This window comes from Carcharodon carcharias, chromosome 25, assembly GCF_017639515.1.
Source record: "Carcharodon carcharias isolate sCarCar2 chromosome 25, sCarCar2.pri, whole genome shotgun sequence".
Taxonomy (NCBI): Eukaryota; Metazoa; Chordata; class Chondrichthyes; order Lamniformes; family Lamnidae; genus Carcharodon; species Carcharodon carcharias.
In genome coordinates this window covers 15041135-15065883 of record NC_054491.1, presented here as the reverse complement: position 1 = coordinate 15065883, position 24749 = coordinate 15041135, and the positions used below count along the sequence as shown (strand labels likewise).

The 24749-nt window shown below is 42.9% G+C and overlaps 1 protein-coding gene across 3 annotated transcripts in view; it reads left to right on the top strand.

The window, feature by feature from the left end:
• Positions 1 to 24749, top strand: part of sidt2 (SID1 transmembrane family, member 2) — a 78643-nt gene that overhangs the window by 32921 nt on the left and 20973 nt on the right. For 2 of the 3 annotated variants that reach the window (XM_041174303.1, XM_041174305.1), the window contains 9 exons: positions 5592 to 5669; positions 7905 to 7976; positions 13344 to 13459; positions 14869 to 14942; positions 17166 to 17232; positions 19393 to 19466; positions 20441 to 20564; positions 22397 to 22514; positions 24037 to 24173. In XM_041174303.1, the coding sequence (XP_041030237.1) occupies positions 5592 to 5669; positions 7905 to 7976; positions 13344 to 13459; positions 14869 to 14942; positions 17166 to 17232; positions 19393 to 19466; positions 20441 to 20564; positions 22397 to 22514; positions 24037 to 24173 (860 nt within the window). Of the gene's footprint in view, positions 1 to 4; positions 55 to 5591; positions 5670 to 7904; positions 7977 to 13343; positions 13460 to 14868; positions 14943 to 17165; positions 17233 to 19392; positions 19467 to 20440; positions 20565 to 22396; positions 22515 to 24036; positions 24174 to 24749 lie in introns of those variants that run through there. The other variant, XM_041174304.1, reaches the window with a different exon arrangement.

Sequence of the window (24749 nt, the reverse complement as noted above, 5' to 3'; positions counted from 1 at the left end):
TATTTTCTGGCTGCCGTTCTCTTATGGTTGATATAAATGCAGATCCATTATTAGGTAAGGCCCAGCTCTCAATAGCTTGATAATAACGCACTGTGGAATTTTTTTCCTCTTGGGGAGGCAATGGTGTAGTGGTTATGTTGCTGGAGTAGTAACCCAGAGACCCAGGGTAATGCTCTGGGGGACCTGGGTTTGAATCCTGCCACGATAGATGGTAGAGTTTGAATTCAATGAAAATCTGGAATTAAAAGTCTAATCAGAATAGTCTTAAATACAGGACTTGATATTATGTCATCTAACACAGCCTACATAATAAGCCATGAAACCATTGCCGATTGTTGCAAAAGCCCATCTGGTTCACCAATGTCCTTTGGGGAAGGAAATCTGCCGATCTTACCTGGTCTGGCCTACATGTGACTCCAGACCCACAGTAATGAGGTTGACTCTTAAATGTCCTCTGAACAAGGGCAATTAGGGGTGGGCAATAAATGCAGGCCTAGTCAGCGATGCCCACATCCCATGAATGAATTTTAAAAGCTTTTGAAAATTGTCATAGTGACTGACTCAGGCAGGCTCACATTCAATCATTATGAATTCCAAACTGGTTCCTCCCTGCCCCATGAGGCACAAGATAATGGTGGAACAAAGTGAAACATTGTGTAGAAACAATAGGATGATGGAGCCAGATGCCAACCTGTCTCTTTATGTTACAACTAGTCCCGCTCCCCGAGAAACATGAAGGGAAAGCCACTGTTGTTTCTTGTTGCAGATTAGAGGTGAATGGGGTGTCAATAAGACACAAAATCCTGCCTCACAGGGAAACAAGGATGATTAGAAGTGCAGTGCTGTTAATCCGATCAATGCCTCTGAGCCTTGCTGATCATTAAAAATGAATGGAACTGTACAGATATGTTCAGATTACAGGTTGTGAAGGACGGATTGGTCATTATAAGCAGTGATTATTCGGACTGAATTCCACTGCATGTTACTGTTTCAGTTTGCTGAGATCTGGCCTCCTCCACTGCCTCTAATGGCGATTCTGTCAGTTCTAAGAAAACCTCCTTGTAGTGTGACCATGTTATATTGGGACCTTAATGTCTCTCTCATATTTCATTTTCAATCAATCAGGAATCTTTCATGCATTTAAAACCATGTGTGTTTTTTATATATGTATAATATATACAACCACACATATATATATATATATATATACGATATATTATATTTAAAATATATATATAATATAAATCTGCGCTCTTCCAATTCTGGCTTACTGTGCATTCCTGATCTTTACCACTCCACAATTGGTGGCTGTGCCTTCAGCTGCCAGGGCTGTAAGCTCTGAAAACCCCTCCCTAAACCTCTCTGTCTCCCTTTCCTCCTTTAAGATGCTCCTTAAAAACCTACCTCTTTGATCAAGCTTTCAGTCATCTGTTCTAATGTCTCCTTATGGAGCTTGGCATCAAATTTTGTTTGACAATTGGTCTGGTTAAGTGCTTTGGAACATTTTATTATGTTAAAGGTCTTATATAAATGCAACAAGTTGTTGTTGTGTTAGTGGGTGTCAAACTATAACTCCAAGATTAAGTGAAATAAAAGCCCAGAAATGACAACCAATGCTATTAGCAGATGAGCATTTAAATTGTTCCAATGAGTTTCCTCTGTCTCCTATTTTAGTGGAGGTATTGACCCATTAATTTTACACCCCCACCAAGATAATTGAGAAAGGGAAGTTATAAGAATGTTTTAAGCATGTGTTTGTCAATACTGCTAGACTAGAAATTATTGAAGTACTTCCAAAGATAACAAACAGTCTATTTCAGGATATTCTCTGTACATTCCCTGTTCTTCCATCCAACAGAAACAAAGACATAAAATCAGTTAGAACAGCCAGTAGTGGAACGAGTGGTTTCCGTCTCGTTTTTTTTGGTTGACTGTAAGTGGTTTTAAGTGGAATAATGGAGGCCAGTCTCAGACTCAGTACGGTAGAATTGCCGATAATTTTTCACTAACTGATGCAAAAACTGATTAAACCTGCCGAAGAGGAAAACCAGAATGACTGTTTCAGGAAATGGAGCAACTCTCACTGATGCACTATAAGTACTCTCCTGAGGCTGGGTTTGGGATGCGTTGTTCAGCTAATGTGAAAGGAGCTTGATTTAACAGTTGGGACAGCTAATGCTCACATTTGTAGCAAATATAGAAAAAAATGTTCCACTCACCAGTACTGGCTTTACATAAAGGGCAAAAGATCATCCTTGTCCAGTTGAAATACTGAACCCTGAAGTTCTTTAACATGTAGCTTCTCTTCTCACTCATTGCTGCATTACCATCACTGAATCCCTCACTGTCAAAATCCTGGGGGTTACCATTGACCAGAAACTGAACTGGACTAGCCATGTAAATACTGTGGCTACAAGAGCAGGTCTGAGACTCAGAGTCATGCGGTGAATAACTCACCTCCTGACCCCGCCAAAGCATGTCCACCATCTGCAAGGCACAATTCAGGAGTGTGATGGAATACTCCCCACCTGTCTGGATGAGTGCAGCTCCAACAACACTCAAGAAGCTCGACACTATCCAGGATAAAACAGTCCACTTGATTGGCACCCCATACACCAACATTCACTCCCTCCACCACCGACGAACAGTGGCAGCAGTGTGTATCATCTACAAGATGCACTGCAGGAACTCACCAAAGATCCTTATACAGCACCTCCCAAATCCACGACCACCACCACCTAGAAGGTCAAGGGCAGCAGATAGATGGGAACACCAACACCTGGAAGTTCCCCTCCAAGTCACTCACCATCCTGACTTGGAAATATATCACCGTACATTCAATGTCGCTGGGTCAAAATTCTGGAACTCCCTCCCTAACAGCACTGTGGTGTACCTACACTGCATGGACTGCAGCGATTCAAGAAGGCAGCTCACCACCACCTTTTCAAGGGCAATTAGGGATGGGCAATAAATGCTGGCACAGCCTGTGAAGCCCACATGCATGAATGAGTAAAAAAAGACTGAAGCTTTGCGCCTTGCCATTACCAAATGCAGATTGGCCAGTAGTATTCACCCCATTTCTCCCTTCCTGCTGCAGATCCTCCATGGAAATTGAACTGACAAACTCAGCAGTTGTTGATTTTTCAAAGTTTTGTACAAGGAAGAGAGGGCACTCTGTGTACAATGCCTAGTTCTGGAGAGATGACTGCATTCCACCTGCAGCCATCCTGCAACAATACCAATAGAGTTTGAAGGCATTAATAAACTCTTTGGATGGCATTTAAGTTCCTAGTGACAATATTCATGCATTTCATATACCATCCTTTTTAGGAAGCTGGTGGAAATATAATATGCAATGTAGCTATTAAAACTCATCACACTTCATGGAACAAATGAATACAGGATCCTCCATTTCTACGTTAAGTAAATTAGTGAAACGTTTTACTTCCTAGTAGCTGCTTTAATATTTACACAGTGTCTTTAACAGAGGACTAATCAGACGTGAATACCAAGACAGCTAAGGAGAGATTAGGAAGGGTGCCCAAAAATTTTGTCAAAGTGATGGCTTTTAAGGAGGGTCTTGAAGGAAGAGAGGGAGGTAAAGTGTTCAAGGAAGGGCTTCCAGAGTGTGGGGCCTAGGCAGCCAGAGGCATGGTCATCATTAATGGGGTAAAGGCAGAGGAGGAAGCATTAAAATCCCTGTTAGTGTTAAGGTGCATATCTCATATTTATGGGTCTGAGTTTTGGACTCCCCACAAGTGAAAATATCTCTACATCTACAAATCAAACACTTCCTAAATCTTAAACACCTCAGACAGGTCACCCCTCAGTCTTCTTTCTGGGCACCTGGTAGAATGGACTTGACTTGGATCAGAATTCATTCTTGAGCCATTTGAGTTAGGAGTCAATGGATAATTTCTGACTTCCCTCCTTTGTTGAACATATTAGGGGAAAAATGCTTGTCTTATGTTTTAAACTGACCAAGACTGTTGTGGACAGAAGCCCATTTTGATTTCCCAACCTTGCAGTCACACATGGTTAGCTAATCTTGTGTGTCTTGTTGCTGAAGTTATGTATATTCATGCTGTGCCTTTGTAATTAATTTATTGGAGGTAATTGAATTTGTTGATGGCCCTGATGAACCCCACATGGACCTGGCACATGTTCCTTAATCTAATGTTTCCTGGCAGAACCTCAATGCCCCATTCACTGGCCGATTAGATCACAAGATATTCATTGTCTTAATGCACAGCCAAAGCAAGTCATATGCTAATGATTAACCTAGCAATTAAACTTTGGAATTCTTTTTAATAAATGATAAATTTATGCTTTTTCTGGTCCAACTTTTTTTGCACTCCAGTAGGGTGAGAAATGGTAGTACCAGGGATTGGAGGGCTTCCTGTTTCAGACCCTCAGTGCCAGCTTCAAGTCCTTCTAGGTCAGGTTAAATGCAGAGGAAACCCTGCCATAATGATGGGCCTCAGCCATAATCTTGAAAGAGCATTCCCAGAGTGAGATATTTCCATTTCCTGAACCAGCCACAATGTAGCTCCTCTAAATGCACTTGCCAAGGTAGCATCGCATTAAGGGGCAGTTTGCTCTATGGGTCCATTCCATATTGGATCAGGAATGCCCCAACCTCAATTCAAATGGTGAAATTAGCCTTCACCAATGGTGCAAAACAAGCAATAGTGAATCAGCAGCCCATCTCACACCATGATTTAATCTCTTTTTTTATTGAAGTGACTGGAAAGGTAACTTGAGATGGTGTTGGAGAGGCTGTCAATTCACTATTGTTGGTTGGTGCCACTGGTGAAGACCAATTTTGCTGCTGGCATTTTTCAGTCAGTAGACAGAGGAGACCTTCATATTATTGATTTGGGCTGGATTAGGACCTTGGCCCTGGAGGTGAATGATGTCTTTCTTTTGTGATCAGAAGGAGTGTGCAACAGGTGAAGTAGACCAGGAGAATTATGATGTTAACCCTTTATAACAGGTTCAGCCACAACTGGACTATTATGTCCAGTTCTGGGTACCACACTTTAGGAAGGATGTGGAGACATTAGAGAGGGTGCATAAAAATATCATGAGCATAGTTCTAGGGATGAGGAATTTCAGCTGCATAGATAGATGGAGGAGTTGGGTCTGTTCTTCTTGGAGAAGAGACAGTTGAGTGGTGATTTGATAGAGGTATTCAAAATCATGAGACGTCCGGACAGAATGGATAGGAAGAAACTGTTCCCATTGGTGGAAGGATTGAGAACCAGAGGGCACTGATTTAAGTTAATTGGCAAAAGAAGCAATGGGGTGGCATGAGGTAAAACTATTTCACACAGCGAGCAATTAGGATCTAGAATGCACAGCCTGAGTGTGTGGTGGAGGCAGGTCCAACTGAGGCTTTCAAAAGAGAATTGGATCATTATCTGAAAAGGAAAAGTTTGCAAGACTATGGGGAAAAGACAAGGGAACGGCACTAGGTGATTTGCTCCTTCAGAGGGCCAGCAAAGACATGTCAGGTCAAATTGCCTCCTCTGTGTTGTAACCTTTCTATGATTTTATGATTCATTGATTAAAACCCAGTATCTGTTCAGTTTCAGCTGGTAGTTATACTCCGCAGAGCCCTGATCTCTACACTGGAAGCTCAGCGTGTCAAAGTTATGGCTCCTTTGGTAAGGCCAGCTATTAATAATGTATTAAGGCTAATGTTAACTATATTAGGGGGAGGCTGTGTGGCATTGTCACTGACTAGTATTCCAGAGCACCAGGGTAATGCTTGAACCTGGGTTCGAATCCCACCACAGCAGATGAGTTAAATTCAATAAAAATCTGGAATTAAAAGTGTGACGATGACCATGAAACCATTGCCAATTGTTGCAAAAGCCCATCTGGTTCACTAACGTCCTTTAGGAAAGGAAATCTGCCGTCCTTACCTGGTCTGGCCTACATGTGACTCTAGACCCACAGCAATGTGGTTGACTCATAAATGCCCCCTAAACAAGGGCAATTAGGGATGGGCAATAAATGCTGGCCACATCCCATGAATTAATTAAAAAAAAAAATTAGGGTTTGACTTTGGAGGCTCTACTCCCGCTGCTGTATCTCACTTAATGTCAGTGTGAAGCAGTCATTGGATAGTGACATCTTTGAAGCGCATTCAGTTTCCCAATTACTGAAATTGGTGATTTCTGTACCTGATTTTCTAATCCATGCTCCCACCGGGTGTACTGTGCACAATGGAAATCAGTCTTCAATAATTGATCATTTTTAAAAATTCATTTTCAGCTTCACTGGCAAGGCTACCATATCTTGCCTTTCTCAAATGCCCTAAGAAGTTAATTTTGCTCTTATATAGCCCTAAGAAGTTAGTGGCTGGCTTTCTTTTTGGACCATATTGTTAGTAATGGTTTGCTACAGCTTCACGGCTTATTGGACCCATTCAGAGGGCAACTAAGAGCCAACCACATTGATGTGTGGAACTGGAGGCCGGACAGGGTAAGGACAACAGATTTCCTACCCTAAAGGTTGTTAATGAACCAGTTAGCCTTGTTGTAACTTTTACTGTTACCAACTCTTTACTTCCAAGCTGAATTAAACCTCTTAAACTGAAATGATGTGATTTGAAATCACACTGTCCAGGTTATTAGTCCAGGCCTCTGGGTTGCCAGTCCAGTAAAGTCACCAAAACACGATTATAAGATTCACGCATTATCCTAAATGCTACCAATTTCATTGAGCAACTTTGAACATCTGCCCTATTCTGTTGAAATCATGTTGGCAAGTTGGGTGGATAACTCTTTGACCACTACCACTGCCCTTGTCTCCAGAAGATGTGAGGATCTGTCGGGGTACAACTATCCTTTCTAATTTTTTCCTGCCATGCTGACAAATATGGATAGATAGACAGATAGATAGAATTTCCTCCCTGACAGCGCTGTGGGTGTGCCTACACCACATGGACTGCAGCGGTTCAAGAAGACCACCTTCTCAAGGGCAATTAAGGCTGGGTAATAAAAATGCTGGCCCAGCCAGCAATGCACATGTCATGTGAAAGAATTTAAAAAAAGATACTAATGCCTCTACTCTGGTACCTTTCCACTCAGTGGCACTCAGGTCAAGAGTAAGGGGTAATTAGGGAGGGAGAAACAAATTGACAAGTATTTTGATGGGATTAGATGAAGATGGTGGGAGAAGGCTCATGTGGGTCACAAACTTCTGCGTGGACCTGTTGGGTCACTGGCCTGTTTCAGTGTTGTAAGTATTTGTAATATTTTGTGGGGCGTGGTCAGGAAGCCGACTGCGATCGGCACCGGACCACGATTTCACGCTGGCAGGCCAGCTAAGCCCCGCCCAGCATGGAATGTGAGTGGCAGTCATGAGCGCTGCCTGTGTAGGGGAGGGGAGGAGGGCGGGTGGGGCCGAGTGCAAACTTTGCGCATGAGTGCCCAGTACATAATCTCCCTGAGGCATAGAGCTATGTGAAGAGATATGATATAAAAAAAAATTTAAATAAAAATGTAATGAAACATGTCCCTTGAGCAGGAGCATGTTAGTAATGAAAAAATTAAAGTTTTCGTTTTATTTTTATTTGCCTCCCGTGGGTGGGGTTTCCAAAAAAAATGCAAAGGCTGCTTGGCTCTTTCCATTAGGTTGGACAGACAGTGAAAATTTTAATTTAATTGATTACTTAATGGCCTTAACAGGCCTTTGAATTGCCAGCAGGGGTGCTGCTGGCTCCGACGCATACCCGCCGACCGAACTATCGCGTGACTGTGCGTTGGCATCGGCACACTCGGCCGACATCAACGTGCATTATTTCACGCTCGTAAGGGTAGGGTGCGCCTGCCTGCCAAGCACAAATTTCTGCCCTGTAAACCTAACAGACTTATCTTCATTGGTTGTTGCAGAGAATGGCTCCATTCTTGGATCTGAAGCAATCACAGACAGCATGGAGTCAGATTCTACCTATGGTTACATGGGTAAGGTGTCAACTCAGATTGTTTATCACAGCATCTCAGTACACAATCCAGCCCTCCGAGCTTGGGTCAGGTCATTTCTTTGAGCATTCTAAATCAGTTGAGTCATTATCAGTTCCGGTTGTCACCTTTCCAGGATTGCCCAGGTATCTCCAGGGATCAAAGATCAATTAATATTTTTGCCACTAATAGAATCCAGGGAAGTAGGGACAGAGCGGGAGAATGGAGATGACAGCAAAGATCATCCATGATCTCATTGAATTGTGAAACAGCACTCAAGGGGCCGAATTACCTACTCCTGCTTTTATTTCTTATGTTCTCAATTTCCCAGACACTGCTGCAAGCAAAACTGAAGGAATATCATGAGGGCTTCAAAAAGTTCTTGTTTTTCCCTATTCTTTGAACACTTTGGATTCTTATTTATGAAAATATTGGAAATGGGGTTGTGGGGGGGTGGTGGAAAGGGTCATTTGACTGGGCAGGTGGTCATGTAATTGGAAGATATGAGGAATACATCCAACCAGAGTTGGCAAGCTAGGATGACACACTTGTTGACAGGTCAAGTTATTGTAGAGTGTCGTGCACGTTGATCAATAAAAGATCTTGCCACATCAATCGTAGAGACCAGAATGGACCCAGACTTGATCCAAGTCTGTTGTAATTTTTTTATTATTTTGAAAAATGTGTTTTTATCATCAGATTATCCACAGCTGAATGGAAAACATTGTGGAGGGTGGAAACTCTCTCGTCTGTATTCATAACCGTTTGATCACTCATGGGATGAGTTCCTTTTCTCACTGTGGCATTAGCCCCCAGCGTAATGGAGATGAGAGTGCTCACGTCCCCTGTTTAGTTTTTGACTGAGGAGCCAAACCCAAGGACTGACTTAGAACAGGAAGAAGTGATGAGGGGAGGGGATTGCGTATATCTCATGAGTTTTCAAAAATCAGATAATGAAGCAGAGAGGAAGAGAAAGTAAGAAATGGGTCTGGAAACCACACTCAGGCCACTGATGCATTATTGTAGGCGTTGGCAGCATTTATGGAGAGATGATTTAAAACCAGTTGACTAATGGTAAAGTTATTGATTTGACAGTTTACAAGGATGTATCAAAAACATTTCAATAGCCAAAATTGTTTTTCCGCACTCCCCCAGCTCCCCACCAAGTGACTCTCATTTTAATGCACTGTTTAACTTTCCATAAATTGCTTTTTCCTCAATAGGGCAAGACCAGCAACGTAGCTTCTGTATTCGTCTGAGAGGTTTCGATATTGGTAGTGTAATTTTATAAGAAATTAAAAGGTCTTTACCACAAAAAGAATCACAAGAGAATCACTGTACGGTGAAGATCTGATTGACATTGTCCCAGATTTTTTAATTGCTGCTGGCCATTGCCATCTAGTGAAACAGACTTAGCAGCTTCATGCGGGGAATATTCACATGATCGGCACTTTTATTGGGGAACTATCTATTCATTTTAAAGTTATACCAAGTCGGGGATTTATGTGAAAATATTTTTTTTGCATTCAGCCATGTAATTCTCTGTGTTTGAGGCTGGATTAAAATAGTGCTGAGTTAGCTGATTTACTGGACTTTGAAATCCAGGGTTAGGGCAGGTTAAAGTCAGCCAGGGTTCCTCCTCTTGATTGTTGGCCCATCTCCTTCTACAGAAAGCATGCATGTGTGCAGATACCATGCAAGGGCTAAAATGTGACGTTCACTTAAAGAGGAATTGCTTGTCAATGCTCAAAGTCTGCATGCAGACGCTGGTAAGTATCCTCTGCCTGCAAGTGGAACCCTACCCAGTAACTCTCAGTGCCTTCAGGAGAGGAGAGGAGAAAATTTGAGGGGGCTGGTGATGGAAGCGGTGATGGGAGCAGAAGAAGCTAAAATAAATGCCATATGAACTTAGCCTGGTGTGTGAATGGGAGTGTGAGGTACCAACTGAGTTGGAGTTGCACTGATGCATGTAAAGTTGAACCTGCTAAGTCTGTGTACCAGATACTGATTGTTGTGATTTCAAAGTGCCTTATTGAAAAGAGATGCCACAGTGTAAATCCAGCAGACCCTCTATGTAATGCTGTCATTGGGAACTGGTTAAATTTGTGAGGGTGCATTTCTAGAGAACGTACGTTTGCAGGTTATGTTAAGAATAACTTCAAGCTTTATGAAGAGAATTCACAAAATTGCTGGCTCTACTGAAAGAGCCAAATCCCAGGGCACAAGGTAAAAATGAGGAAGTTGTTTTAAGAAGAAGTCAGTTGGAGCTTTCCCCTTTAGGTACTCGTGCATAAGAACATTATCGTGTACGCTTTAAGCAGTTTTCAAGTGGCAGTTGGATTTCTAGAGAGGGAAGCAGTTGAGAAAAATGGTGACAACATAAGAACACAAGCAGTTATCCACCCAATGAGGATGCACCTTCATTTTATTAGCCAGGACAACTCGTATCATTTTAATGACATTTTCCTTTTCTCTTTCCCTTTCTCTCTCTCTCTCTCTCTCTCTCTCTCTTCCCCTTTCTTTCTCTCTTTTTCCCCCCCCACCTCTCTCTTCCTTCCTCTCTCTCTTTCCCTCTCTCTTTCTCTCTCTCTCTTTCTCTCTCTCTCTTCACCCTTCTCTCTCTTTCCCTCTCTCTCTTGCCCCCTCTCTCTTTCTCTCTTCACCCCTCTCTCTCTTTCCCTCTCTCTCTCTCTCTCGCCTCTCTCTCTCTCCCTCTTCCCCCCTCTATCTCTCTCTCTCTCCCTCTCCATATCCCTTCATACTCAACTAAGTGTTAATTCTCTTCTAATCATAACAACAGATTTGGAAGCTAAGGCTGAATGTATCTATATTCTGAAATCCCTTCATATGACGAAGTTGGGTAGATGGGTCTGATGCATCCAAAAGGCCGTGACTTGGGACAAATGGGTTCATCTTGTTTTTAAAAATCCTCAGACTCTTATTTTAAAGATTATAAAATCACATATTAGAGGTCACAGTCCACCTGAGAATATTACAGTGAGGGTCTGCTGTCTTTCCAAGGATCAACTGATTCTTAAATTTGCCTCAAATCAATGTTGATGCCACTTCAATCATGCTTTATATCTATTGTGAACTAACTTCTACAAATGTTGGAGTCAAAATACAAATTTGAAAATAAGTTTCTTCAAAGGAATATTATGATCTCCAGTCAAGTGACTGAACTGGGGTAACCTCAGCCATGAGATAACCATGAGGCACATGTGTTACAGAGCGAGCCTGTGGTTCACACTTCAGAGGCACTCGATCATAACACAGAATTAAAATGTCATCTTATTGTCAATAATTGGCTAAGAGAAAATTTTAAAGCATGCTGATTCATGATATTTCTGGACGAGCAATTCAGCAATAAATCTTAGTGAGAAGCTGGGTGCAGTTTGGGGCATTAGGTAGCATCTCATTAGCAAAGGTCAAACCAGGCTCAACACAACATTTTGTTAACCCATTTAATTAACTGGGTTAACAGCTGCATAAGAATAGATGGTAAACAAATCGCTTGTTGGCCAGTTCTGAATTAGAGCAAGTTAACCCCTGAACAACATTGGATTTTAATTATTACAACAGTCTCAGATCTACATGAGAAGTTAAGACAAACACATGAATATTATGTATTGCATGTGCACAGCATTGACCTCATGAATGTTAATATGTTATACAGACTCAACATATTCCTGAATATTAATGGGGGAGAGGGACATTACTTAGGGCAGGGCAGTGGAATTCACTAGCTCAGAGTGCAGTGGATGCCGGGACACTGAATAAATTTAAGGAGGAGATAGACAGATTTTTAATTAGTAACGGGTTGAGAGGTTATGGGGAGAGGGCGGGAAATTGGAATTGAGGCTGAAATGAGATCAGCCATGATCGTATTGAGTGGCGGGGCAGGCTTGAGGGGTTGAATTGCCCACTCCTGCTTCTAGTTCTTACGTAAAGACAAAAAAACTGCGGATGCTGGAAATCCAAAACAAAAACAGAATTACCTGGAAAAACTCAGCAGATCTGGCAGCATCGGCGGAGAAGAAAAGAGTTGACGTTTCGAGTCCTCATGACCCAAGGGTCATGAGGACTCGAAACGTCAACTCTTTTCTTCTCCGCCGATGCTGCCAGACTTGCTGAGTTTTTCCAGGTAATTCTGTTTTTGTTCTAGTTCTTATGTGCTCGGCAGGGGCAGGTGGGGGCAGTTGGGAAGCCAGCTGCTGCCCACGATTGGTACCGGCACTGCGATGTTACACAGGCGGGCCAATTAAGGCCTGCCCAGCGTGGAACGCGAGCCACAATGCTCAGCACTGCCTGTGCGGATGGGGAGAGGAGGGCGAGTGGGCCTAATGCGAACTTCACGCATGCGCGCGAAAGAGCGTTTCAGTCTCCCTGAGGCACGGAGCTGCCTCGGGGAGATGAAGCACTGTTTAAAAAATACTTAATGAACAAAATAAAAATGTGGTAAAGCACGTCCCTGCTGTCAAACGAGCAGGGACGTTTTTTTAATTCAAGTGTAAAATTTTTATTTTATTCTTATTTGCTTTAGGAAACCTCATTCCGTCCGTGGTTGAGGTTTCCTAACAAAAGTGCAAAGGCCGCTTGGCGTTTTTTGCCTGCCCGCCAACTGTAAGTTTGGATGGGCAGCGTAAATTTGAATTTTATCACCTTTTTACTGGCCTTAATAGGCCTTTTCATTTTTGGCGGGCGCGCTGCCAACTCTGGCGCAGCCGCCAAACGAAATATCGTGGGACTACGCGATGACATTGCGACACTCGCCCGAAGTCATCGCCCATCATTTTACGCTCGGCCAGGTCGGGTGTGCGCCCGCCCGCCAAGATCATTATTCTGCCCTTAGTGTTTCCTTCAGGCATGTGTAACATCCTTTCAGATCAGGAAGGTCGCTGGTCCAACCTTAAATCCGTGGTTGTGCTCACTGACCTGTGGCAGTTAGTGAGCTGCAGTTGGCCTCAGTTCCCTGGAGAATAAAAGAGATGGGGTGGGGTGTGGGTTCAAATCAGCCAGGATTCCAGATCAGGTGCTCAAAGAGTTCACATTGGGTGAGGACAAAATCTGCTCGATTGTGATGCCTTCCAGAAAGAAGCAGCCTGCCAATACTCGCTGACCAAATATCGAGCATGAAGAATTACTGTTCACGGTGAGATTTTTGAGATTAGGTGCATCCCTGGAACATTACCCCAGGCAAGACTCTGTGCTTTCCAAGGGTACTGCCTCACCTAAGCATGTTCAGCACACTGTGGCTATGGACATTGTTTTTGTTGAAGATGTTTGTTCTGTCTTCCCTTGTGACTGGAGCACTTTGTGACTAAGGCTTGTTGAGCTAACCTTTTGTTAACCTTCCGTGCCCCTTCACAGAGCGACCACTAGAAAACTTGATCCGGCCACGTCTCGATTCCCTCAGCTCCATTGAGGAAGATGAATACGATACCCTGGCAGACATCGATTCCGATAAAAATGTCATCAGAACCAAGGTGCGTGTCCTTAAATTCACGATACAGTTTTTTTTTTGTTAAAAATATTCTTGAGATGTGGCCATCACTAGAAAGGCTGACAATGTTGCCCGCTCCATAACACAGCTGAGTGAATTATTAGGCTGCTTCAGAAGGCAGTTAATAGTCAATCACATTGGCATGCGGCTGGTAACTGGTTTCCTTCCTTAAGGACATGAGTAAGCTAGTTGGGTTTTTACAACAATCTGACACTTTTACTGGCACCAGTTTTTTATTTTGAGATTCTTTTTACTGTCTCAAATTGCCACAGTGGGCATTTGAACTAACATTCTACATTAGATAATTAATCCATTGTCTTGGGTGACTGCTCTGGTAACATAACCTGTACACTACTGCACCCCCCCAATGTTGTTGTGCTCAGTATAATGTTGGTTTCCTTATTTCCAGACTTTGGATTTAGAGCCAAGATCATGTTAGTGCTGTGTTCAGCCATTAGCAAAATAGTGCTAAACATTACTTTTGTTTATTAGTGCTCAAAGTTCTATGACATCAGACAGGAAAATACCAGGCCTTATTGCGTTCCTCTGAAACACCGTCCTTTACTATTCAGCTGAGGTGCTAACCCATTTAAAATAAAGTGCTGTAAAAGTGATTTTAAGAACACTTGACAACTTTAGTTAAAGAAACAACTCGCAATTAGTGCCTTTCACGACCTCAGGACATCCCAAATAAGTCAATTAAGTACTTTTTGAAGTATGGTCTTGCTTGCAATGTAGAGAACCAATTTGTGCACAGCAAGCTCCCACAAGCAGCGATGTGATGAAAGACCAGATAATCTGTTTGTAGATTGAGGGGTTAATGTTGCCCAGGTTATTGGGAGAACTCATCTGCTCTATTGCAAAAAGTGCCATAGGATCTATTACAGTCACCTGAGATAGGGCCTCAGTTTAACAGCACATCTGAAAGACGGCATCTCCAACTACGTGACATCCCCTCAGAACTGCCCTGGAAGAACAGCATAGAGGCACATAAATCTCTGGATTAAACCCATGACCACCTAACTCAGAAAAGTGTGTGCTATCCAGTCAGCCATGCCTAGTATTTAATTTCTTCAGTTCTATCACCTGGAATTCCATAAATCATAATGCCCGCTCACGCGCTTCGCAAAGGTTTTCATGGAAATTTCCTCTCCCACCTGCCTGAAGTACCACAACATTCCAAATAGAACTCAGTGTAAACCAGGAAGGTAAGTCGTGGGACAACGAATCCACTTCTAATTGACGGAAAGTGGTTTGTGCCTCATGGTGTTTGCTTTATATTTTTCAGACTGTCAGGTGACTATTTGTCACTCACCATTCCCTGGACAACACCACTGGCAGGAAAAGAGCAGCAGACCCTCTCTAAAAGCCTCTTTCTTTCTGTCTTTGCAGAAGTTTCTGTATGTCTCTGACCTCGCCCGGAAGGACAAGAGAGTTCTCAGCAAAAAATACAAAATCTATTTCTGGTTAGTCAAGTTTCTAATACAAGGGACTTGCTGAGTTTGTTTGAAGTTGTTCATTTTCATTGTATGGCACCAGTTTTTACCATCTTCCCACCAGCTTTCTGCGCCTCAATATCTCTGCAATTTCCAGTGATGTAGAATTTCCTGTGATGAGAGTTAAGGACTCTGAGCTCCCTGGCTCGACTGTGCCAGTTATGCTGCTCCTAACACAGCTCAGGTTGAGATTAGATAACTGGCAAAGACTGGAATAGAGCTTGGGTTTTCACTGTGCATTGAATTTACCAATTAAACCCTTGTGCAGGGAGTTAATAAAACCAGTTGGCCATGAACAGACATGTATGCTACACAGCGAAATGGCACAACAGATGTGGAACTTGTGCTGTTCCTAGCTTCATAATTGTTTATTGGAAGTGGATGACAGGCTATTTAAAGATGTACTAATAGGACATGGGATAACATTCAGATTTGGGCTAATAAGTAGCAAGTGACATTCTAATAAGTTGCAAATGGCATTCACGCCACACAAGTGCTAGGCAATGACCATCTCCAACAAGAGAGAACCTAACCATCTCCCCTTGACGTTCAATGGTATTATCATTGCTGAATCAACATCATCAGCTTCCTGGAGGTTACCACTGACCACAAACAAATGAATTAGCCATATAAATACAGTGGCTACAAGGTCTGAGGCTGAGAATTCTGCAACAAGTAACTTACCCCCTGACTCCCCAAAGCCTGTCCACCATCTTGTGCAAGTCAGGAGTGTGATGGAATACTCTCCAGTAGCCTGGATGAATGCAGCGTCAACAACAGTCAAGAAACTTGACACCATCCAGGGCAAAGCAGTCTGCTTGATTGGCAGCCCATCCACCATCTTAAACATTCATTCCCTGCACCACCCCTGCACTGTGACAACAGCGTGTACCACCTACAGGATGCACTGTGGCAACATGTTAAGGCTCCTTCGACAGCACCTTCCAAACCTGCAACCTCTTTCACCTCTCAGAGACATGGGAACACCACCATCTGCAAGTTCCCTTCCAAGTCACTCACCATCCTGACTTGGAAATACATTGCCATTCCTTCACCATCACTGGGTCAAAATCCTAGCACTCCCTCCCTGACAGCACTTGTGGGTTTACCTACGACATGTGGACTGCAGCGGTTCAAGACGGTAGCTCACTACCGCCCTCTCAAAGGTAATTAGGGATGGGCAATAAATGCTGACCTTGCCTGTGACACCCACATCCTAAAAACAAATATGAAAAAAATTATTTCTGAACTGATTGGAGCATTCATTAACTGATTACCAGAACTTTAAATGAACAGTATGAGTGACACATGGGGTGGGAAATAGGGCTGTTACAACCTTCTCTTCATAAGAGGGACCACAGGCTCTTTGCACACTCCCTATTGATGTTACTAATAAGGGTTTCTGATATTACAAAACCTTGGTGAGAAATATCACCTTTCAATGGGTAGCTAGAGGCTTGTGCTAGCCCAAATGACTCATAATGTAGGGATTGAGTACCATGTATACATTCTAGTGACCCTGTACCATGTTACTAGAATAGTGTTGGGGATGAGGGACTTCAGTTATGTGGAAAGACTGGAGAAGCTGGGATTGTTCTGCTTAGAACAGAAAAGGTGAAGAGGAGATTTGATTGAGGTATTTAAAATCATAAAGGAATTTGACAGAGTAAATAAGGTGGAACTGTTTTCACTGGCACAAGGGTCAGGAACCAGAGGGGGCAGATTTAAGATGATTGGCAAAGCAACCAGAGGTGACATAAGGAAACAATTTTTTACACAGTGAATTGTTGTGACCTGGATAGCACTGCCTGAAAGGGTGGTAGAAGCAGATTCAGTTGTAACATTTAAAAGATAATTGGATAAATACTTGAAGGGCAAATGTTTGCAGGGCTATGGGGAAAGAAAGGGGGATTAATCGGATAGCTGTACCACAGAGCTGTGACAGACATAATGGGCTGAATGGCCTATTTCAATGTTGTATCTTTGTGTGATTCCACGTGTCATTCTGTTGAGGTTTATTTCACAAAATATCTCAGGGGGATTGCAAGCCCTGAGCATATTTTAGGGATGGATGTGGAAGTCTGAGAGCAAACATCTCCCGTTTGTGTAACCTTTTTTCTCAGTTAAATTTCCAGCGGTTAAAGAATATTTTGGTTATTTAAGAATTAACTTTATAATTTTTTCATTTATCAGGAATATCGCGACAATAGCAGTTTTCTACGCACTGCCAGTGATTCAGCTGGTTATCACATATCAGACGGTAAGAAGTTGAATTATTCACGCTGATTCCACACTACTTGAACATTCGTACAATCAAGCATATGAATCATGCACAATCATGGGTTTGTGGACATTTGAAGAGTCTGAACAATGCTCTGTGGGTAATGTGCCAGATGTACTTGCCAATTGGTGAAGGTCACGTCACAATCCTCTGTAAATGGTTAACAACCAGCGAGAAATAGCAGACAAATCTGGTGTGTTTGTACACGGTGCCTGCATCTGAACCGGAAACATGCTCAATGACATTGAGACAAGGGCTGAATATACACTGATGTTGAGCATTGCAGTGCCACAGTTTCAACATTTTTTTTTTATATTTCATGGGATGTGGACATTGCTGACTAGGCCAGCATCTGTTGCCCATCCCTCATTGCCCCTGAGAAGGTGGTGGTGAGCTGCCTTCTTGAACCGCTGCAGTACACGTAGTGTAGGTACACCCACAGTGCTGTTAGGGAGGGAATTCCAGGATTTGGACCCAACGACAGTGAAGGAACGGCGGCATATTTCCAAGTCAGGATGGTGTGTGACTTAGAGGGGAACTTGCATGTGGTGGTGTTCCCGTGTGTCTGCTGCCCTTGTTCTTCTAGATGATAGAGGTCGTAGGTTTGGAAGCTGCTGTGGCAGGAGAGGCTACCAAAGGAGTCGGGAAAGGATTAATTGTCGTTGACTTCCATCATATATGCTGCTATAATCACAGTGTGAAAAATGCTTGCTTAATCTCATGATTTTTTCCACACACAATGTAGAAAAAGTCAGAAATTAACTTCACTTAATCCAATGCAGAAGGGTGAAAGTCTGAATGAATTCTTTTGTGATTTAAACTGATTGTATACAATTCTGATCCCAAGTCCATCACTCAACTGACTGAGGACTGTCTGGTGGCATCACTCTGGGAGTGTAAGACTAAAAGTTGACATTTCAGCCTGTACATTTGCGAGACCCCAGTGCTAGTGCAAAGAAGCTTAACCAGGAGAACTAGTCTTGGAGGTCAGTGTGCCCAACAATGGTCCTCCTGCAATTTTTAAAGCAAACAGTTTTAATGGCCAGAAATTTGGGAATACAATGAATTGGTTTTGTGGATTTCCATGCCTGAACAAACTGTGTTTTTCAATGATAGGAATTCAACAGCTATGGACTGGGCTTTGCAACTGTGGGTCCTTCTTGCTGGTCCAGAATCAATACAAGAGCAGGAAACAAGAAACTGTGGAATTAGAATGGCTCAACAAAGCCTCAGCCCAGGCTGGCTACACACAGTCCAGATAATCTCAGAATGCATCTGCACTAGCACAGAGGCCTTGTAAATTTACAGGCTGAAATGTCAGCTTAAAGAGATTCCATCACAATTGTGCTACAGAGCACTGCCAATTAGGGTGCCTGTGTTAGAAATGGCTTATTACTGTTTGCTATTTGATATCTAAGATGCAAAGCTGTATCACACTGACCTGCAGCATTAATTTTACACTACCATACTGACTATTCACTCAGTAAGGATCTGGTAGACTCCATGCTTTCATCTCCAGACTCAACTTCTTCACCATTGCTCTCGCCAACTCCAACCTGTTCAAAGCTCCATCTTTTGCATCACATTTATCCACCTTTATTCCCATGCTTTGTGCCCCATTCTTCTAGCTGTACCTCCGCCTGCTCTGGATTCTTGTGTCTCTTCCCCTCCCACTGATCATCCAGAGTCACTTACCCTTCAGCCACCTCAGCCCTGCCCTCTAGAATGCACTCCCTCGACCTCTTCATCTCTCTGCCTTTAGGAGTCTCCTGAAAACCCATCTTCCTCACCTTGCTTTTAGTCAGCTCTCCTACTACCCCCTGCTTGATATCCAGACTGTCCAATGTGAGATGTCTGGAGACATTTTATTACATTAAGGGCACTGTACGCAAATGTAATTGGCGGAGAGAGAGTTGAATCAGGCAACACTCCACCAATAGATGCTGAATTGTTACCCAAATAATTTACAAAGAGCTTAATTGATAAATGACCTTGCCTCATCAAAACCTGTGAAAGTCTCCAAAAAAGATTGGGAAGCAGAAGAGCCTTCACCATAAAAAAAATCAAAATATCAGTTGACCCAATGTCATTGTCAACAGGAAATTATTGACAGATTTATTCCTCATTCTTGTCCAACAGGTTTTCAATATCACGGGAAATCAAGACATTTGTTACTACAATTTCATGTGTGCTCACCCACTGGGGGTCCTCAGGTCAGTGACCATGCCTGTGCTGCTACATAGACATCATTAATGTAGTGATCATGCTGATATAATGGTGTTAAGGCAGATGGATGACTAAAAACATATTCTCCTGTTTGAATCTGTTCTCCCTGATCTTTGTTCTGCTGCATGTCGCAGGGAATAGTACCTTTATAGCGTACAATATTTTATTTTCATTCTCTCTTATGGGCATCGCTAGCAAAACCATTATTGCCCATCCCTAATTTATTTTATATTCGTTTATGGGACATGGATGTCGCTGGCTAGGCCAGCATTTATTGCTCATCCTTAATTACTCTTGTTCAGAGGGCATTTAAGAGTCAACGACATTGCTAAGGGTCTGGAGTCACATGTAGGCCAGACCAGGTAAAGACGGCAGATTTCCCTCCCTAAGGGGCATTAGTGAACCAGATGGGTTTTTTTTACAACAGTTGACAATGGTTTCATGGTCATCATCAGACTTTTAATTTCAGATTTTTATTAGATTCAAATTTCACCATCTGCCATGGTGGGATTCAAACCCGGTTCCCCAGAGCATTACCCTGGGTCTCTGACTAATTATCCAGTGACAACACCACTACCTCCCCCTAAACTGCCCTTCAGAAGGAGGTGGTGATACTTCTTACAAAACCGCACCGCAGTCCTTGTGAATCTGCTCCCACAGCTGTTAGGTAGGGGGTTCCAGGATTTTAACCCAGTGATGCTGAAGGACTAGTGATGTATTTCCAAGAAGAAATGGTGTGTAACTTGAAGGGGAATTTGAGATGATGATGTTCCCATGTACCTGCCACAGTTCCCCCTCCAGGTGGTGATGGGGGTTGCGGGTTTGGGAGCATTATAAGTTTTCATGCACAACACGATCTGATGCAGCATGGGAGCTGGCTGTTAGCCGACCTTAGTCTGTTTATTTATTGCTTTCTTCTGGTACAGTATTCAGAATTAATTGTGTGTTTTTCCTCTGACAGTGCATTTAACAATATCCTGAGTAACCTTGGATACCTGATGCTGGGCTTGCTTTTCCTGCTCATTGTCTTGCAGCGTGAGATTCTGCACAAACGGGCCCTAATGAGGAATGACATCTGTGCATTGGTACAAACCTCCTTCCTGTTTGCTTTAGCTATCGGGTTTGTATTAATGATATTGGAGATGGCTAAAAGTGTTTGTAACATGTTGGAGTGGTGGTGGGGCAGGCGAGGGCATATCACACGCATTAAATCAATTTTAATAACAGTAACTTATATGGCACCTTTAATGTAACAAAATGTCACCAGGGGGCTTCACAGGGGCATTATAAAGCAAAGTATGATACTGATGCAGACAAAGAGATATTAGGTCAGATGACCTAAAACTGTGTCATAGAGGCAGGGTTTAGGGACTGTCTTAAAGGAGGAAAGTGAGGTAGAGAGGTGGAGGTGTAGGGATGGAATTCCAGAACTTAGGGCCTAGGCAATTGAAGATGCGGCCACCAATGGTGGGGCAGTTTAAAATCAGGATGATCAAAAGGCTAGAATTAGAGGAACGTGGGTATGTTAGAAGGTTGAGGGGCTGGAGGAAAGTACAGAGATAGGGAGGGTGAGGACATGGAGGGATTTGAAAACAAGGATGAGAATTTTAAAATGAAGGCATAGCTTGACCGGGACCCCATATAGGTCAGTGAGTACAATGGGTACAGGGGAACAGGACATGCTGCGAGTTAAGACATGGGATGCAGTGTTTATGGTGGGAGACCAGCCAGGAATGCGTTGGAACAGTCAAAGCTAGTAATAATTAAGGCATGAAGGAATAATCCATGAAATGATGCTGTATGATATTATCAAGCAAAGGCTTCATGTATTTGTGCTAAATTATTTTGGCTGTCATTTTAAACTACATAGGTTAGCACCTGTTTTTAAACTAATAGACAAGGAAGTTCATGAAGGTGTTACGATTTAATACAATGGAAAGAAAGAACTGGCATTTGTGTGGTACCTTACATACCTCAGAGTGTCTCAAAGCATTTCACAGCCAGTGAATTACTGTCAAATTGTCACTGTTGTAATATAGAGGAACACAGCAACCAACAGGCTCTTAGTAAAATCTCCCAGCAACAGCAGCTTATGTTTATATAGCTTCTTTCATATAATAAAACATCATCAGGTCTTTCACAGCAGTATGATAAAAGAACACTTGACACCGAGTCACATAAGGAGACAGTATAGCAGATGACCAAAGAGCTAGGGTTTAAGGAGCGTCTTCAGAGAGAAAAAAAGACATATAGATGTGGGGAGGTTTTAGGGGAGAATTTGAGGGCCTTGGCAGCTGAAGGCATGGCCAACAATTGTAGAGCAATTAAAATCGAGAATGATCAAGAGGCCAGAATTAGAGTAGCACAGATATCTCAGAGCTGTGGGATTGGAGGAAATTACAGAAATAGGAAACAGGGGTACAAGTCTATGGAGGGATTTGAAAGTGAGGATGAGAATTTTAAACTCCTGAACAGCAATGAGATGAATGACCAGCTGGTTTATTTTAGAAAGAGGTATTGGTCAGGAAATCGCAGAAGTTTCCCTACAATGGAATCTTTCACATCCATCTGACTATGAGACAAGAGTGACACCACTGAGGGGGCATGGTTGATATTCTGGAAAGGTGAGTTATTGTCTTGGCTGCGACCCTTAATCACTAATGAAGAAGCATCCCACCCATAGGTTAACCTACATCTCCCTTTCTGATGCTGACTGTTAGATCTAGCCAAGCTAATTTGGGCCTGAAGGGATTGAACCTGATCTCATTGATCTAATCAGAGACTGGCTGTGCATCTAGGAGACACCTGATCCAACCAGCCCTGCAGTGTAAACTTAAACGAAGAAGCATCCAGTAGCTGCACTTAACATAACACTGAGCAATATTTGATCTGTCTGTCTCTCTGATTGTCTTTGCAGGAATGTGGAATCCCTAAGCATTTTGGTTTGTTTTATGCAATGGGGACTGCTCTCATGATGGAAGGGCTGCTCAGCGCCTGTTACCATGTGTGTCCAAACTACACTAACTTCCAGTTTGGTGAGTTTGCTGTTACTTCTAATGTAGCTAAGAATCGCCATGTCATCATAGGTCCTGGAGCAAGAGGGAATCTGGACTTGTGCTCAGGCTGTTGCTTTGCTGATGCTGAAAGTCCCTTAAGAGTAATCATAACCCAACAACTGCACAGCATGCAACTCAGAAATGAGTGGAAAAGTGAGTGAACCTCCTTTTTAAAACTCAGATGTCAATCTTAACATGTTTCCATGGCAAAATACGTTGGAAGTACAGTGCAGTGTGTCACCGAGAGGGGGAAGGGAATGATGACAAGTTCTCCAGAGTGAGAAAGGGAAAATTGGACTATGAATCACTCTGGGCTGCTTCGTCACTCCCTCAGCTGTCACAGAACTGTCCTGCAAGAGGCCCAGAACAGACAACACCACCCAGAGATTAAAGGGTCCAAATAAAAGAAGAAAAGGGACAAGATATTAAAATTCAGTAATAATGTATGAAATTAACCCTGACGATCTCTGCATAACAGCAGATCTTTCCCTGGCTCCATATATTCGAACAAAGCAATAGCCAGGGAAAGGTCTGTCATATCTTTCAAAGTAGGCAAAGAAAGACTTTCGTTTATGTAGCGCCTTCATGACCACCAGACATCACAAAACACTTTACAGTCACTTAAGTTCTTTTGGAGTGTAGTCATTGTTGTATTTTAGGAAATATGGCAGCTAATTTGCGCACAGCAAGCTCCCGCAAACAGCAATCTGATTAATGAGCAGGCGATCTGCTTTCGTGATGCCAATTGAGGACAGGACACTGGGGATAACTCCACTTGAGAGGGAAGATGTGGCCTTGGTTTAACATTTTATGCAAAAGACAGTGCAGCACTCCCTCAGTACTGCATCAGAGTGTCAGCCTGAATTGTTTTGCTTAACTCTGAACTGGGATTTGAACCAACAACCTTCTGACTCAGAGGTGAGAGTGCTTCTAACTGAGCAATGGCTGACACATGTAAAGCATTTAAAAATCTTTCCACACTGTCTCTGGCTTCTACTTGTTTGGACCATAATCCATGTGTGATTTCCAAGGCACACAGCCTTTAATTAAACGCTTCCAATATTTTGGTTCTTGCCTTAATGTTTTCCACACCCCACTATCCCACGAAAGGAATTGTTGCAGCATCCTAACCTGTTAAAGTGCTGTTCGCTCAGAAAAGGACCTTTTCTTAGAGAATCTGTTTAATTACTGTAGTGGTCAATTGTTTGGTGTTTGATTATGTGTGTTTGATATCTGTGTGTTATTACTTAAGCCTGGATGTGGTCACTTAGAAAAAAAGAAACTAAAAGGAGGCAAGCTGCTGTAAGCATGAGTGAGCAGACATTTTAAAGCATTGAATAAAACTCTTGTTACCACGTAGAAGCTACTGTATCATCTCTGCTTATCTTCAAGGCATGAAACACAACAATGACCACTGCAGGCTCATTTTACAGTGAATAAGTATTGAGATAGGAATGTGTTACTTCTTATGTCCTGATGCTTGTTTCTGTTTGGCACATAGACACATCTTTCATGTACATGATAGCAGGTCTCTGTATGCTGAAGCTATACCAGAAGCGTCACCCGGACATCAATGCCAGTGCCTATTCTGCTTATGCCTGTCTTGCCTTAGTCATATTCTTCTCCGTGTTGGGGGTGGTGAGTATAGCTTTTCACTGAGAAGCACTTCTGATTCTGACCTGAGGTCATCCAAAACTCTGCCTGTGTCTTAACTCACAGTGAGGATCCCTGGTAGTCGGGCCGGGCATCCCCAGAACGAGTGCGGAGGATGCCGGGTGTGGAGGCAGGTTGAGCACCAACACTGTATTGGTTTAAAAAAAACATAAAACAGCCCTCATCTCCCCCCCCCACACCACATACACTCTGCATGCTCTATCCATGCCACCTCATGCCCCCACCAATCCCCGAAGACCCCTGTTACACTTCATTTCAACCTATGCCCCACCTACCCCATGTCCCCTCATACCCTCCTGCCAACTATGCCCTCTAGCCAACGCCATGTCTCTTTATAGCCCTGGTGCCAACTTAGTATCTACTCATGCCAACCCATGCCCTCCACCCACCACCATTTGCCAGACTTACCATGATAATTCACCCTGTACCCATCATGGGCAGATCTCAGGACCCATGCTGAGATTAAATAAAGTGTCTATTGCAGACTTCATTTAAAACAAACACTCTCATTCATAAAAATCATTTACTGTATTTCTATTC